The sequence below is a fragment of the Pyxicephalus adspersus genome, chromosome 7 (genome assembly GCF_032062135.1).
Source record: "Pyxicephalus adspersus chromosome 7, UCB_Pads_2.0, whole genome shotgun sequence".
Lineage (NCBI taxonomy): Eukaryota > Metazoa > Chordata > Amphibia > Anura > Pyxicephalidae > Pyxicephalus > Pyxicephalus adspersus.
In genome coordinates, this window is record NC_092864.1 from 10,718,883 (window position 1) to 10,732,913 (window position 14,031).

Sequence of the window (14,031 nt, forward strand, 5' to 3'; positions counted from 1 at the left end):
CCAGGGTTGAGTAGGGAGTGGATGATGGGAGGGGCCAGGGTTGAGTAGAGAGTGGATGATGGGAGGGGCCAGGGTTGAGTGTGGAGTGGATGATGGGAGGGGCCAGGTTTGAGTGGGGAATGGATGATGGGAGGGGCCATGGTTGAGTAGGGAATTTATGATGGGAGGGGCCAGGGTTGGGTAGGGAATGGATGATGGGAGGGGCCAGGTTTGGGTAGGGAATGGATGATTGGAGTGGCCAGGCTTGGGTAGGGAATGGATGATGGGAGGGGCCAGGCTTGGGTAGGGAATGGATGGTTGGATGATAGTTGGTTGCATGTAATGAGGGATCAGGGGTGGGAAGGCACAGGATGGATGGTGGAGGACCAGAGGTGGTCAGGCTGTGGATATTGGGATCAGGATTGGTCAGGGAATGGAAGAGGGTTGTCAGACAATGAATGGTTGGGGTCCCGGGGGTGGAGGGCCAATAGAGAAAGAAGAGGACCAAGGGTAGACTAAGCATGATGGGATAGGGACCAAGAGTGGACAGGCATTGGACAATTGGTGACAGGTGATGGAACATATGGTGAGGGAATGTTGACAGGTGGGTGGGGGGACGGGGACTAGGAATGTGCAGCTAGTAATTAGATGGGGGGGATGGTAAAGAGGCAATATAGCTTAGTGATTAAAGAACAATGGGTCAGAATGTGCAGAAACACCAGAATGACCAGCATATTGCGGTTCAGGACTACAATGGGATGGCCAGGGGGCTGGGTGTCGGTTACAATTCGAAATCTGATCACCTAATCAACCCTTGGCGGGGAAAGATAAGGACGGAACTGTGGACTGTGCTCAAAGATTTGGGAAATACAACTTGCGCTGGGATTGGCGAGAGTCCAGGTCCAAAGATAGACAGAACCTTGAGCTCATCTGTTGCCCAACAAGAAGGCTGTTCCAGCATAAAAAATTCTGTATGTTTTGGAAAAACGCCCACTTAGTGTCATTGCACTGAAAAACTAAACCTGTTCAGAGAAAACACCTCCCTATGACAAGCAAACCTTTCCGACCTCCATCGTTTTTAGGGGTCTTTAAGAAAAAAGTATAATTTGTAATAATATTCAATCCTGCCCACCGGTACCAGATCCGAGGTTCCATCATCCAGCTGTTCTGTGTTACAAGGTTGTGTAACTGTAAGAGTGATCTGTATTTCGGTATAAATAGATTCTAAATGATACAAATTGTATAAAAAGTGCGATTTAACCAGCAAACAACACTACATATTTAACATAAGTCACGCTAATATTTCATTGGGCCGCCTTTAACTTTGATTACTGAATACATTCACCTTGGTATGGTTTCAGTAATCTTATCCAGTGTCACAACATTTATTACCATCCAGAGTTGCATTCATTTCCTTCCAGATCTTTTATTATTATTATTATTATTATTATTATTAATCGGGATTTATGTGGCACCAATGATGGGAGAGTCAGAGCTGTGTAAAGTCTTCTCCATCCCAAATATTCTCCAAGGGGTTCGGGTCTGGGTTCTTTGGTGGCCAATCCATGTGCGGCAATGATGTCTTATGATCCCCCATCCACTCTTTCACAATTTGCATCAATGAATCCTGGCATTGTCATCTTGGATATGTCTGTGCTATCAGGGAAGAAGACGTCTATTGATGGGAAAACCAAGTCACTCAGTTAGTCAGCTGACCTCAAACATTGCTGAGCCCAGACCTGACCCAACTGAAGGCACCATCAGATCATAGCACCACTCCTACAGGCTCCTCCAGGTAATAGCATGGCTCCTCATATCACTGGCAGGGACCCCTAATCATAGCACTGTGCCCACAGGCACCAACAGATCATGGCGTAATGCCAGGTAACAGCACAGCACCCCCATATCCCCCACAGCACCTCCATATCCCTCCCAATCATAGTGCTGCCCCTGCATGCAACCCCAATCATATCACAGCACTTCAGATCATAGCACTGCACCTACAGGCACCTCTGGATCATGGTGATGCCCTCGCAGGCACCAACAGATCATGGCGTCATGCCAGATAACAGCACCCCCATATCCCCCACAGAAACTCCCAATCATAGTGCTGCCCCTGCATGCAACCCCAATCATGTCACAGCACTTCACGTCATAACACTGCCCCTACAGGCACCCCGGATCATAACGCTGCCCCCGCAGGCACCCTGGTTCATAACGCTGCCCCCGCAGGCACCCTGGTTCATAACACTGCCCCTGCAGGCACCCCAGCAGTCTTGGTGACTTGTATACAATTAATCATTCCAATCTAACAGCCATGTGAACCTCGCTTTGAAAAGCTGGTAATCAAAGGCTGCTAAACTTAAATTCTCCCTTCTCTAAATCAAAGAAAACAACTATTTGAAACAGTTTTCCACTTCCAACCTTGTGGTCACATTTTGGTGGAGGCCATTTTCTGATTCCCCCATGACGGGATCCCTGAATACAAAGCCAGCTCCATGAAGATGTGGGTTCACCAGTCTTGTGTGGAGGACCTCAAGTGCCCTATACAGAGCCCTGACCTTAACCCTACTGACCACCTCTGGGATAAATTGGGATGGAGATTATAAGCCAGGTCTTCTCTGACCTCAATAGCTGACTTTATAAATACTCTCTTGGCTGCACAGACACAAATTCCAGACAGGACACATAATGTGCAATGATTTCCCAAAATGTTATATACGTAACAAAGAACCATAACATGGCAATGGTGGATCTGTACACATCCGCTGTGATTGAGAACCCCTCCGTCCTAACCTTACTGATAAGAATTCTATGAGCAGTGTATATGATGGGTACCTTAGAAGAAAAACAAATGCTGCCTTCTCAAAATTTAATAAAGCGCATGTAAGTGTTTCAGAGTTCTTCTTCAATAATGTTCTGTGGTCTGATGTGTTCAACATGTAAATGTACATGGCTCAAATACACATGTTTGGAAGAAGAAAACTTCATCCCAACTGTGAAGCATGATAGGGGTGTATTATGCTCTAGGACGGATGGGCTGCTTCAAGGTGTGGCCTATAGATATCTTGACATTCAGAAAAAAGCTAAAATGGTTGTTTTGGCTAACCACAATGCCTCTGCTTGCTATTGCATGCACAACTGATAGTAGGATCTGATAGGACTTCCAATATTGCCTATAGAGGCCAATCAGATCTTAGGGAAAACGGATGATGTAGGTAAATCTGAGGCTAGGCAGTTCTTGGTTGGAAGTTTGGTAAAGGGAAGATCATTGTATACATTGCTGCTATAAGCCAGTCATGCTCTACTGCGGCCGGGTGGGGTGTTTGGATCATAAAACGAACTGGACAGAATTAGAAGTCATGTAAAAAATATGTTCAGCCATTAAGTTGGTGGTCTGCAAATCTTAAACCCAACCCCCCCAAAACAAAAATGGAATATGTATGTATCACCCCTCCCAGTGTTGCACGTAGAACATTTTTTAAGCTGGGTGGGGAAAAATTGTAGGTGATTGGCAGCCCCAGTGTTATGACCCAACTCTTCGGTAACTACCCAGAAACAGCCAGGTGGTTACTGGAAAGTGCCAGGTGGTGCGCCCAGCTAAAAGTGGCTAGAGAGAATACTGACCCTCCTATTGTGTGATACATCCCCCACCTCGTTTGTAAGCTCCTTGGGCAAGGGTCCTCTCCTTGTGTCATTGTATCTGTCTGTTATTTGCAACCCCTGCTTTATGTACAGCGCTGCGTAATATGTTGGTGCTATATAAATCCTGTTTAATAATAATAAAAGTAATCATTCCAGATGTGGTATCTGCATTTGTTTCCTCTGCAGGCCTTTTCTATTTTTCTTCTGTTTATTCCACAGGTAACACATTTCCTGCCCCAGGTTGACAACACTGCCCCCTGTCCTAGAGAGTAGTGTTGTCACCCTAGGACAGGATGGTGGTGACATTTATGTATTGCAGCATTAGGCGTGGCTGTATCTGTAAGGTTTGGCGTTGTGCAGGTATGACGTGTTGGTGTGAAATGACGACTAGGTAGTCTTCAGATGTGCTGTGTTATTGATGTAAGCAGAGCTGGTGCTCCTTCTGTTGTTCCTGCGCTCAGTGAGTGGAAATTATTGGCTTTGTCCTTACGTGAACTCTGCAGACTCTGAGCTTTTGCAGCCATTAGATGACATCAGTGTTACAGATGATATATAGGTTCTCCGTGTGTTTGAATTCTTGCCATCCATTTCCCAGCGCAGTCCTATGCAGTTCATTGCGGTTTTATACCCTGTGCTTACACAACACCCGCTATAGGCAACATCACAGATATTTTTTCTGCAAAAAGAAAAAAAAAAAAATTTCATATCTTGCATCCTTTGTCAATGATTCAAACTGAAGGGGAGCACTTTTCAGTCACTGAATAATCATTTAGGAGACCATCCCAATCAGAATAAAAGTTTAATTACAACAGGCCATATATAGCAAACCACTCCAAGGGGCAGGCCTGTGACAGCCTTGGTGCAAAGCAAGTGGGTTGAGTGATGCTGATGGTCATTTAATGAGGAAGACCAGTGACCTCTAGTGGTAGAGTGCAATTACTGCCAGGTCAGCTCCAGATTCAAGGCTAATATTGACTCAAACGCTGCTTTTTAAATGTATTTGGCTGTATTCCAGTTGTTTTTATCAATGCCAAACTGATTGATCTTCTCTTACTAATTTATAACCATTTTTTTTTATTGAAGCATGTGGACATGGAAAATGCCTATCTGTGTGGATACTTGAAGATAAAAGGCCTTACTGAGGTATGGTTTTCCCCTAAAGAGAATCTGTACTGTAAAAGCCCATTATGGTTTAGAGGACAAAGGAACACTCATTACTTTTGCCTGTGGTATCTCTAAAGATAATAATTTCTATTTTACTGACTTACAATGCCTTGTTCTGCACTGTGTCTCAGTGTGGAGGCCCCATATTGGGACAGAGCTTTCCTAATAGAAGCCCTTCCTTCCAATGACTGACGATCAGATGTAAGGGGTTAGGGTAACCAAAAAATAGCAGGGAGGGAGAGGTAGCACAGAGCCACAGAATGGATGAAGCAGGGAGATCCTTGCACTGTGGGTCCTCAGGTACAGATTTTTCTCCAGCAAGGAGAACCGAGGGCTGAGCAACAGTGATATCACCAAATCTCATAGGACGAGCTGTCAGAGACAGCAGTACCTCGGGTGCCCAACAGGTGGATCGCGATCTACCAGTAGATCGCAAAGGCAACACGAGTAGATCCCGGAGCCATGCCTTTCACAATAAACTTTTTATTGTTGGGTAGATCATTTTGAAAGTGTGGGGACCCCTGCTTTAGATGATCTTGCTCTGCACATGTATAGCTATGACACCCAAACCACAGGAAATGAATCAGGAAAATGTGTCCATTTTGTACTTGGTTGTGTTTCTTGATGTTCTTTATAACATACCAGATCTCTACAGTTTGTGTAGAAGAATAATTCTTAAATGCCTGGACAGATCCTGACTACTAAGTAGCCAGTACATAAAAAAAAAATTTGGAATGGGGGAGTGTACACCAGCTTTTGGGATCTACTTACCTTGCATTTACATTGTGCTGTGTCTTTATTTTCTTACTGATTTCATGTTATGTTCCTGACAGTTTACAGGGAGTTTGATATTCCTCTAATATTAGCCTGAACATCCTTATCAGTAACTTCCAAACTTTACTTGTTGCAGAATGCTCTTCTATTTTCACATATAGAGACTTAATGTTGTCATTTCATATAGGGGGCTATTCATAAAGCAGTGAATCTGGTGAAGAATCAATTTCTGCCATTGAAACACATGGATGATTCTCCACCTGGGAATGTTTTAATAAATCTCAGATTTACGGCTTTATTAACAGACCTCCTAGCGTTTAGTTCTTCTCATACAGTCATGCCAAGGCTTACCCGCTGTCTCTTGTTTCCAGGAATACCCAACCCTCACCACCTTCTTTGAAGGAGAAATAATTAGTAGAAAACACCCGTTTCTAACCAGAAAATGGGACGCAGATGAGGATGTAGATCGGAAACATTGGGTAAGTAGCTTTATGCATACAGGTCAAGTGTTGCTGTTTTTACGGAAAGGTTTTGAGGGTGAATCTGAATGTTGTGAGCAGCTCCTCTGTGATTTTTATTAACCAGGATTTATATAGCGCCAACATACTACGCAGTGCTGTACAATAAATAGTTGCAAATGACAGACTGATACAGACAGAGTGACACAGGAGGAGGGAAAGGACCCTGCCCCGAATAACTTACAATCTCTGTGATTGATCTCTACATTTATGTGAAACACAGATTTAGATAACTCTTGCTGGTGATTTCTTTACCGACACTCCCCGCTATTCTATCTAGATAGGTGAACCAGCTTTATCTGTCCTTCCTAGCTGCATGTATTTGCTTTGCTTTAGTTTCCCTGCTACTCTATTGGGTTTGGAGAGAAAAACTTACTCTTCTGGGAACAGACATCATGTAGCTCACCTAAATTCTTGCCATGTAACCGCAACAATGCATTGAGATTTGCCACTACATGCTATGATGTGGTGGTGAGGCCGGTTACACATTCTCTAGTTTATTCCAGGGGCTGGACTGCCAGCCAGAACTATTGTTCTAAATAGCAATAGTAGGCTGGTCAAGTTGTGAAAGAGTTTGTAGTATTTATATTGATTATCTGCTTTGCAAATTACATTCAGCTCATTTCACCTTACCATGGTCCAATGTTTAGAAGTGGTATAGACCTGGAGCAACCCCATGTCAAAAAAAATTATAAAAATATGTAAAAGCTCTTTGTTATAAAAGCTATGTACAGCTATTGTCATGTCTTCGTCCAATACACCAGACCTGAAATTTTGTTGTTTTTTTTTCCCTGTCTGCAGGGCAAGTTCCAGGCATTTTACCAGTATGCAAAAACTTTCAATTCTGATGACTTTGGGTTTGAGGAGTTGAAAGCCGGAGACTATGTCTTTATGAGATGGAAGGTAAATATTGTAGCACATCTAAAATCTAAATATCTCTGCCTATGCTTCTGAAAGATTTTACAACTTTTAAATACCTGTCCACTTCCCTTTATGTGGAGAATTAAAAGGGGCAGAGAGGGGTAAAATAAAGTGCTGGTAAAGAATCAGCCAGTAAAAGTCACAAGAGTAGCTGTCAAGGTGGTAAACACTTGGAGCTGTACTGGTTTTCTTGCTCCCACTGTAGGTCTGAGCATGCCCTTAAGCAGCAAACATGCACCCTGGTATACCAGGGCTCTAATATGGGAAACAAATGGTTAATATTCTGAACTTTTAGTAAGAGCTGCTGTTTGTCAGTTCTGCTGGCAGCCTTTGGCAGTGAGAAAGATACAGAATAAGCCAGAGATACAATGTATACCAGCGGTCGCCAACTGGTGGACCACTAGAAAATTTTGGGGGTCCGTGGCTCTGGTTGGTGCATCCCCAGGAGAAGGCCCCGCTGGGGGGCGCACTGGCCAGAGCCACGGATCACATACCCCAAGCAGTTCCCAGGCCCAGGGAAGTGGGCAGGCTGTGTCCCTGCACACAACCCACCCACTCTCCCATTGCGGGCTCCGATCTGCGATGTCAGAGTGGACGGGGTTATGTCGTAATGTCGTCACACTGGGGGAGAAACCACTGGGGGAGGTTTCTCCCCCTTTAAATGACACCCAGCTCCCCGCGCATACGCGCTCAGGAGCCGGTGATTTTAGTTGTCGCGGACCTGAAATGGTTTGCGACTGCGACAGTGATACACTGCTGGCTCTCTCTGCACAAAGCCCATATTGAGAGGCTGTGTGATGACTTCCAGCTAGCCAGCCAGGCGATGCACCCAGCAAGTTGTGTCTAGGGAGAATACTTGATGATGTGCTGTCAGACTAGAATAAGGAGGTTGCAGACCCCAATACATGATGTAATTGCTTTCTGTATTCCCTGAATTCTTTGTCGTTTACTTCTCTCTTTCATTAGGAGCAGTTCTTGGTGCCCGATCACACGATTAAAGACATCAGTGGCGCTTCCTTTGCTGGCTTCTACTACATATGCTTTCAGAAGTCTGCAGCAACGATAGAAGGCTATTACTATCACCGGAGCTCCGAGTGGTAAGACAAAATTACCAGCAACGTGGTGCAACAAACCTGTCGGAGTGCCCATAGTGCCCCCTGTACACTGCCACAGATACCTACAATAGAGAGTCAGAACTGAACCATGGAGCATACGTAGACTATGAGCTTTCTTTTAGTTTGCATGGGTGGCTTGAGTGTGTAGGCTTTCTATTTACTTGAAGAAAAAAAGGCAAGCTGAGGTAATGTGACCTACAGCTACCAACTTGGTGCCATATACTCCATTTTTAGAAGCCTTGTGGATTCCATACATCTACAACTCAAAACTGTTAAGGCAGCACAGGATGAACCTTTAAAATATTAGGCAGTTGCTTGAAATGTTTTAGATGGTGTAGGGTCATCAACCCTTGTAAACTTACTGTATAATGAAAGGTTAAAGTATGACACCTAAACAACCTTTTTTATTTTTCTCCCCTCACAGGTACCAGTCTTTAAATCTGACGCACGTCCCTGAACACAGTGCACCAATCTATGAATTTCGGTGACCAAGATGTAGAACATCAGACTGAAATCCACACCGGAGATCGAGCGGAGCTGTCCGCTTCAAAAACCTGCTGCTCGCCACCTCTGTCCAAGCTAGAGACTCTGGGAAGAATGTATGAGTGTTATAAGCAATGACGCATGAACAGGCCTACTGGCGTCCACCTCTTATACCTGCCGCAGTTTTTATTTTTAATCTGCCGGATTTTCTTGTTTTATATGTATTCCCTATTTTTTCCCTGTGCTTGATCTGTTGCTCCTCTGTTCGCCCTAAGTTAAAAACAAGAAAAGGACCTTTTTCCTGCCGATGGAGAGGACACCATAGCAAAAGTTGAGAAGTTAATTACTTCTCCATCTTGTGATTTATTTCCACCTCTAGACACAAAGGCGTGGAAAAGATTTTGTTTTTTCTATTGACTTTGACCCCATTGGCTTTGAATCCATTGGGTATGTTCTTTGTCAACTTCAATAGTTGGGGATAAACACTCCATTTGTTGTAGAGGATTGTGTCCCCCCTCTCCCCTCCATCCCTGTGCCCCAAAAGTCCTATTTTTGATTCCTTTACCACCAAAACAAGAAACTACTCCAGACTGCAATACATTTTACCCGTTTTCACATTGAAAACGGCAAATGTCAGATTTTTTTTATATCTATAAATATATATTATAAATGCACATATATTTAATCAGAAATCTAAATCTATGAATGCCTCCAGAGTTGAGAAATAGGTGAAGGCTGCGCAAGTGTGATCGACCAAGGTTACGTGTGCTGAGTAACGATCCCTGAATTCATTCTACCCTGGGTATTGCCAGTCCCTGCTGTGCAGATACCCTGCTGAAGAGGGAAGGGTGGAGGAGAGTCTTGTGCCCAGAACTGAGGCCATGCCATCGCGTGGCCATCTGTCAATAGTGCAATGCAAACTTTCTCAGTAAGAATTGTGAATTATGGAAAGACATCAATGCAATTGACTTCTGGCGAGGAGCTATTTTGGGATTGTTGCTGCTTCGACACACGGCAGATTAAAAGCATGGGATGGCTTCTTTCGCTATTTTCTATAATGCTTAGGACTTTCGCCTCATCTCCTGGCCCTGACCAGCAAACGCAGATTAACGCATTTGTTTGTTTATGTTGCTATATTACATGCGCCAAAATTTCTGTGTCGGGGATTAGTGTCATAACAGGTTTTTCTCTCTGCTAACGCTGCCAGTTTGGTTTGTATTGCATCACTGGCTTATTGGGTGAAGATTTTTTTATTGACAAAGCTTAAACTATGGAAATACAGCTTTGTCTCATTTGTAGTCTTCAGGCAGATATGTGTGCGAGTTTTGTGGAGAGCGTTACCTTGGAGGGGTCGCATTAAGGTGACCATGAGCAGCTTTGTGTGATGTGTGCTTTTAAAACATACTATAGATACATCATGCAGGGCTGAACAGATTTCTGTTGAATTTCAGCCCCAGAACCAGCAGGTAAATTAAAAGGGGCTTCTTATTTTACGTATACATAGATCCAGCAAACCCATAAGATAAAGGTCTTTTTTTGCAGGCTTTATATTTGCAGACCCCCTCCTTGGGTTTTTCTCTGCCAGTGCTGGGTAGGCAGCCAGTGATCTGCCTCACTACTCTTGTCTGACTTGCACAAAACACATACCTCTGCTCCTGGTCTGTGATCCCTCAGACCTTTTAGTTTTAATACCAGTGACTTTTATAGATTAAGAGCATTTTATGCTGCTGGACAGCGGAGGTGATGTAGGGCAAAGACAAATGACATAGCCATGGGAAAAATGGGAATAGTACCAACAATACAGATGGCCCCTGCTGTGTCATTAAAAGTTTGTCTTTTACAGCGAAACTTGTGTATGATATATACATTATGATTGGTTGTAATTTATGAATTCAATATGAAAAATACTTTATCCATTGGAATTTTTTTATGGGGGGGAAAATATAGGCTATATTTAATAAATGCAAGGTCCCTATCTTTCTCAGACTTCACTGTTCCTAGTCTTGATCTGGACCAAATACGCAAAAAATGTAATCTGTGTGATCAGAATATCTGCTTTACTTGTTCCAGGTCAGTGGAGTGCAACATTCAGACATAAAATGACAGCCAGAAGATTAGAATCTATAGGAGAGGTCTTTAATAATAACCTCACTGTATTGCTTTTCTGACAGGTTTTCTATAAAAAAAAAATTAAACACATTTTCAGAATGTTTTACCTTTATATTCACCTGGTAATCCTGTGAATAACACAATTCCTGCCCATCACAGGCTACATCATTCCTCTACTGTATCTCTTAAGGGGTCCATGGTTGCGCTCAGGAAGGGTTATATTAAAGTTGGCCTTTATTCTTCTCCGTTACATGGGGGCTGATTGAATTAATACAGACAAAGATCAGATTGACATAGAAGAAATCCTTTTTTAGAAGCATTATGGGAATTGGTTATAACGTTCATGGCTAAATGTTTGTGGACAGCAGACCATCACATCTGTAGCTTGTTGGGCAACCCAAATCTTCACCCTGGGTAATTTTATGGAATAGGCCACCCATTAGTAGCTAAAACAGCTTTCACTTTTCTGGAAAGGCTTTCCAAAAGATTTTGAAGTGTGGGAATTTTTGAACATTCAACCAGAAAAAAAGTTTGTTAGTGATGCAGAAGACTTTGCCCAAACACAATATTACAATTCATTTGAAAGGTGGTAAATAGTGTTGTGCAGGCAACTCTAGTTCCTTCACACCATGTTCTTCAAACCATAGCTTTATGGAACTGTCTTTCTGCCTGAATTCAGAGGGTTGCCCACATACATTGAGACATGTGTAGACTGATGAAGTCTTTGGGTTTTTTGAATAACCAATGTTGGTTTTTGCAGTGCAAGTTTTTGAACAATGCAGTGGTAACTGTTTACCCACATGGGTTGGCAGGTGCCTATTTCCCAGTTTTGTTCTTTGTGCAACCCAGGGGGCTTCTTCAAATTCTCAGAAGCAAATGGGCTTTCATAAAAACAAATGACCTGGCTGGATAAATAAAAGGCACACTTGTAAGTGATTCTCACCTGATGGGTGTTTAGTTCAGAGCACCCATCAATGTGCTGGTTGATCTGATGCTTCATGAAAGTGATGTTGGTACCATCATGGAGCTCCCCTCCCCTCAATGAACATATATTGTTAAATTTCCGACTTTGATTAGAATAAAACTGTAGTTGGGGGGAGTGTAGGGCGGTTTTTACCCTGTTATTATTTTAAATCCTAAATCATACCTGCAGAAAGCTGGGTTAATAGTCACCCCTCCTGCCACATGTGCAGCCAAATCTAGGACTGTTCTGGTAAAAACATCTTCTCCACCTGGGACCCCTTTTCTTGCTGTGGTCATCTCCAATTCGTCTGTCACTATAGGACACAGTAATGACCTATGAAGTGAAAAAAAGACCACAATGTATAGAGAGGGGCCACGTTTTGGTTTTTCATAAAGCCTGGGTCCTGAAGACTGCAGATATTTACAGCAGGAGGAGGGAGTGTAAAATATTCAAACTTCTCATTGTAGCCATGGCTTTTGGTTAAAACTTTATCATAGAGAGTCCCCTTCATATCCTGACAGCCAGGGTCCATTCTGCAAATTCAGTTAGACATCTACATATAGTGGCGCCATATTTACTAGAACAGAACTTGACAACATTATAGCTTATAACCTATATGGGCCAGTTTGATTTAGACTTGTGGTCTCTGCATCCCAAACGGGTGCTGGCTATTTTAATGACCAGCTCATCAACATATAATAGCAGTTGCAAGCTGAAAAGAAAGCTGACATGTTATAGTGTGGCATTAGAACACATTTTCAGAAAGTTATGTAGTGGCTCCAGAAGGAAGGTCCTGAAGGTTCTAGAGTGCAAGCCCATCGTTCTACCATAAGGTTGCCATGTGTGAGCACTTATTGCATTTACTGATTGGCTGATCGGGTGTGTTGAAGTCACCTGGGTGCATATGCTTATGGCTGCCATTTATCCACGCTCGTTCTCCATGCTGGATCCGGGCAGGTAAAGCTGATCTCTTATTATGTCACAGGGACAGGAAGTGAGAAAACACTCAGTGCACCCGATGAAATCTTAGCTTTTGTATGCACCAATGTTGGTAGGGGTTCTGCATTTTGCACAATTCTTGTATATTATTTTATCCCAATTGCAGGCTTTATTTTTATGCTTTGAACTTATTGGTTGAAGTGTATCTAAAGGTAAGGGAGTTTTAGTTGGAGTTGGGAGGTTAGAACCTCCATTATGTTTTTTTTTTGTCCTCTGTGTCCCCTAGTTGGAGGATTTGCACTCTCTGCCAAAGATTAAACATTTTAAACTGCCACCAGAATGTGAAAAGAGATTCTGCTCCTTTTTGAGACTTCCTTTTACTTCGTTTGAAGTGTATGTAATGGGAAATCTCACCAATGGGATATAGAAGGCAAAAAAAACTGTTGGGATTTTACCATCCATACTTCGCAAAAAAAAAAAAAAAAGGGGGGGGTATTGAGGCTTCATTTACAAGGGTGTAAAAAATGGCAACTTGCATTGTTGAAGCTCTCCAATCATCAGCTTCCTTAAGCTATAGATATTTCAGTTGCATTTCCTTTAAAAACCACATGAACCAGACTTTAAATGTGTTTTGGCTATGGAAGAACTGAATCGTGGCACATTCTGCATTATGGCTTTGTCAACAAGTGAATTCATGCAATATATTGATCTGCCTGGTTTCCATTGTACATGCTAATGCTCAGTATTGCTTCATATTCACCCACACAGTGTTTGGGTTTTTTTCTTTTTTACTTCTTTAATGATGACAATTATTTGATCACCAATGCTGTCACTACAGCTAAATCCTCAGATGTTTTTAAGGATTGGCAAACCCTCCATGCACCATGAGAGAGTGCCAACGCAGGTCGGGCTGTAGACAAATAAAGAACTAACATTGACCTTTAGTGTCCGGCTAGTTGCACCACAATGCTTTTCTGTTAATGGTGTAAGCGACTTTTTAGAGTGTCACGGGGGTTTTCAATGCTGGGTTTGGCAAACAGTCCTAATAAAAAAAAAAAAAATTAAAAGAAATCACAAAAATCAAAAATAGTTGTGACTTTTATTTCACCCGGACGTAAAAGGTATTTAGGGATAATGATGAATAAATTAAAAAAAATAATATACTGTTCCCTAAATGGTCAATCCGCTGCTCTTTCTTGTGTGACCTGTAACCCCCATTTTCCACATTGAAGGGGCTCAGATGCGATTATAAACTAAATGTATAGTGTCTTTGTGTGTATTTTTAATTAGGACTTAAATAATTATTTATTTACCTAAAATATTTTGAAAAGCTGCAATGCATTTATATATTGCAACTCTCTCTCTGACCAGCAGGTGCTGCTTTAGGCTTCTTTTCATGTTTCCCCTCTTTTATTCTTAC

General features: G+C 42.6%; 1 protein-coding gene across 1 annotated transcript in view; it reads left to right on the forward strand.

The window, feature by feature from the left end:
• Positions 1-13,698, forward strand: part of GID4 (GID complex subunit 4 homolog) — a 14,903-nt gene extending 1,205 nt beyond the window's left edge. Inside the window, exons 2-6 of the mRNA XM_072417440.1 lie at positions 4,708-4,767; positions 5,934-6,041; positions 6,882-6,983; positions 7,968-8,098; positions 8,541-13,698. Coding sequence (XP_072273541.1) covers positions 4,708-4,767; positions 5,934-6,041; positions 6,882-6,983; positions 7,968-8,098; positions 8,541-8,604 — 465 coding nt within the window. The 3' untranslated portion in view covers positions 8,605-13,698. The remainder of the gene's footprint in view (positions 1-4,707; positions 4,768-5,933; positions 6,042-6,881; positions 6,984-7,967; positions 8,099-8,540) is intronic.
• The last annotated feature ends 333 nt before the right edge of the window (positions 13,699-14,031 follow it).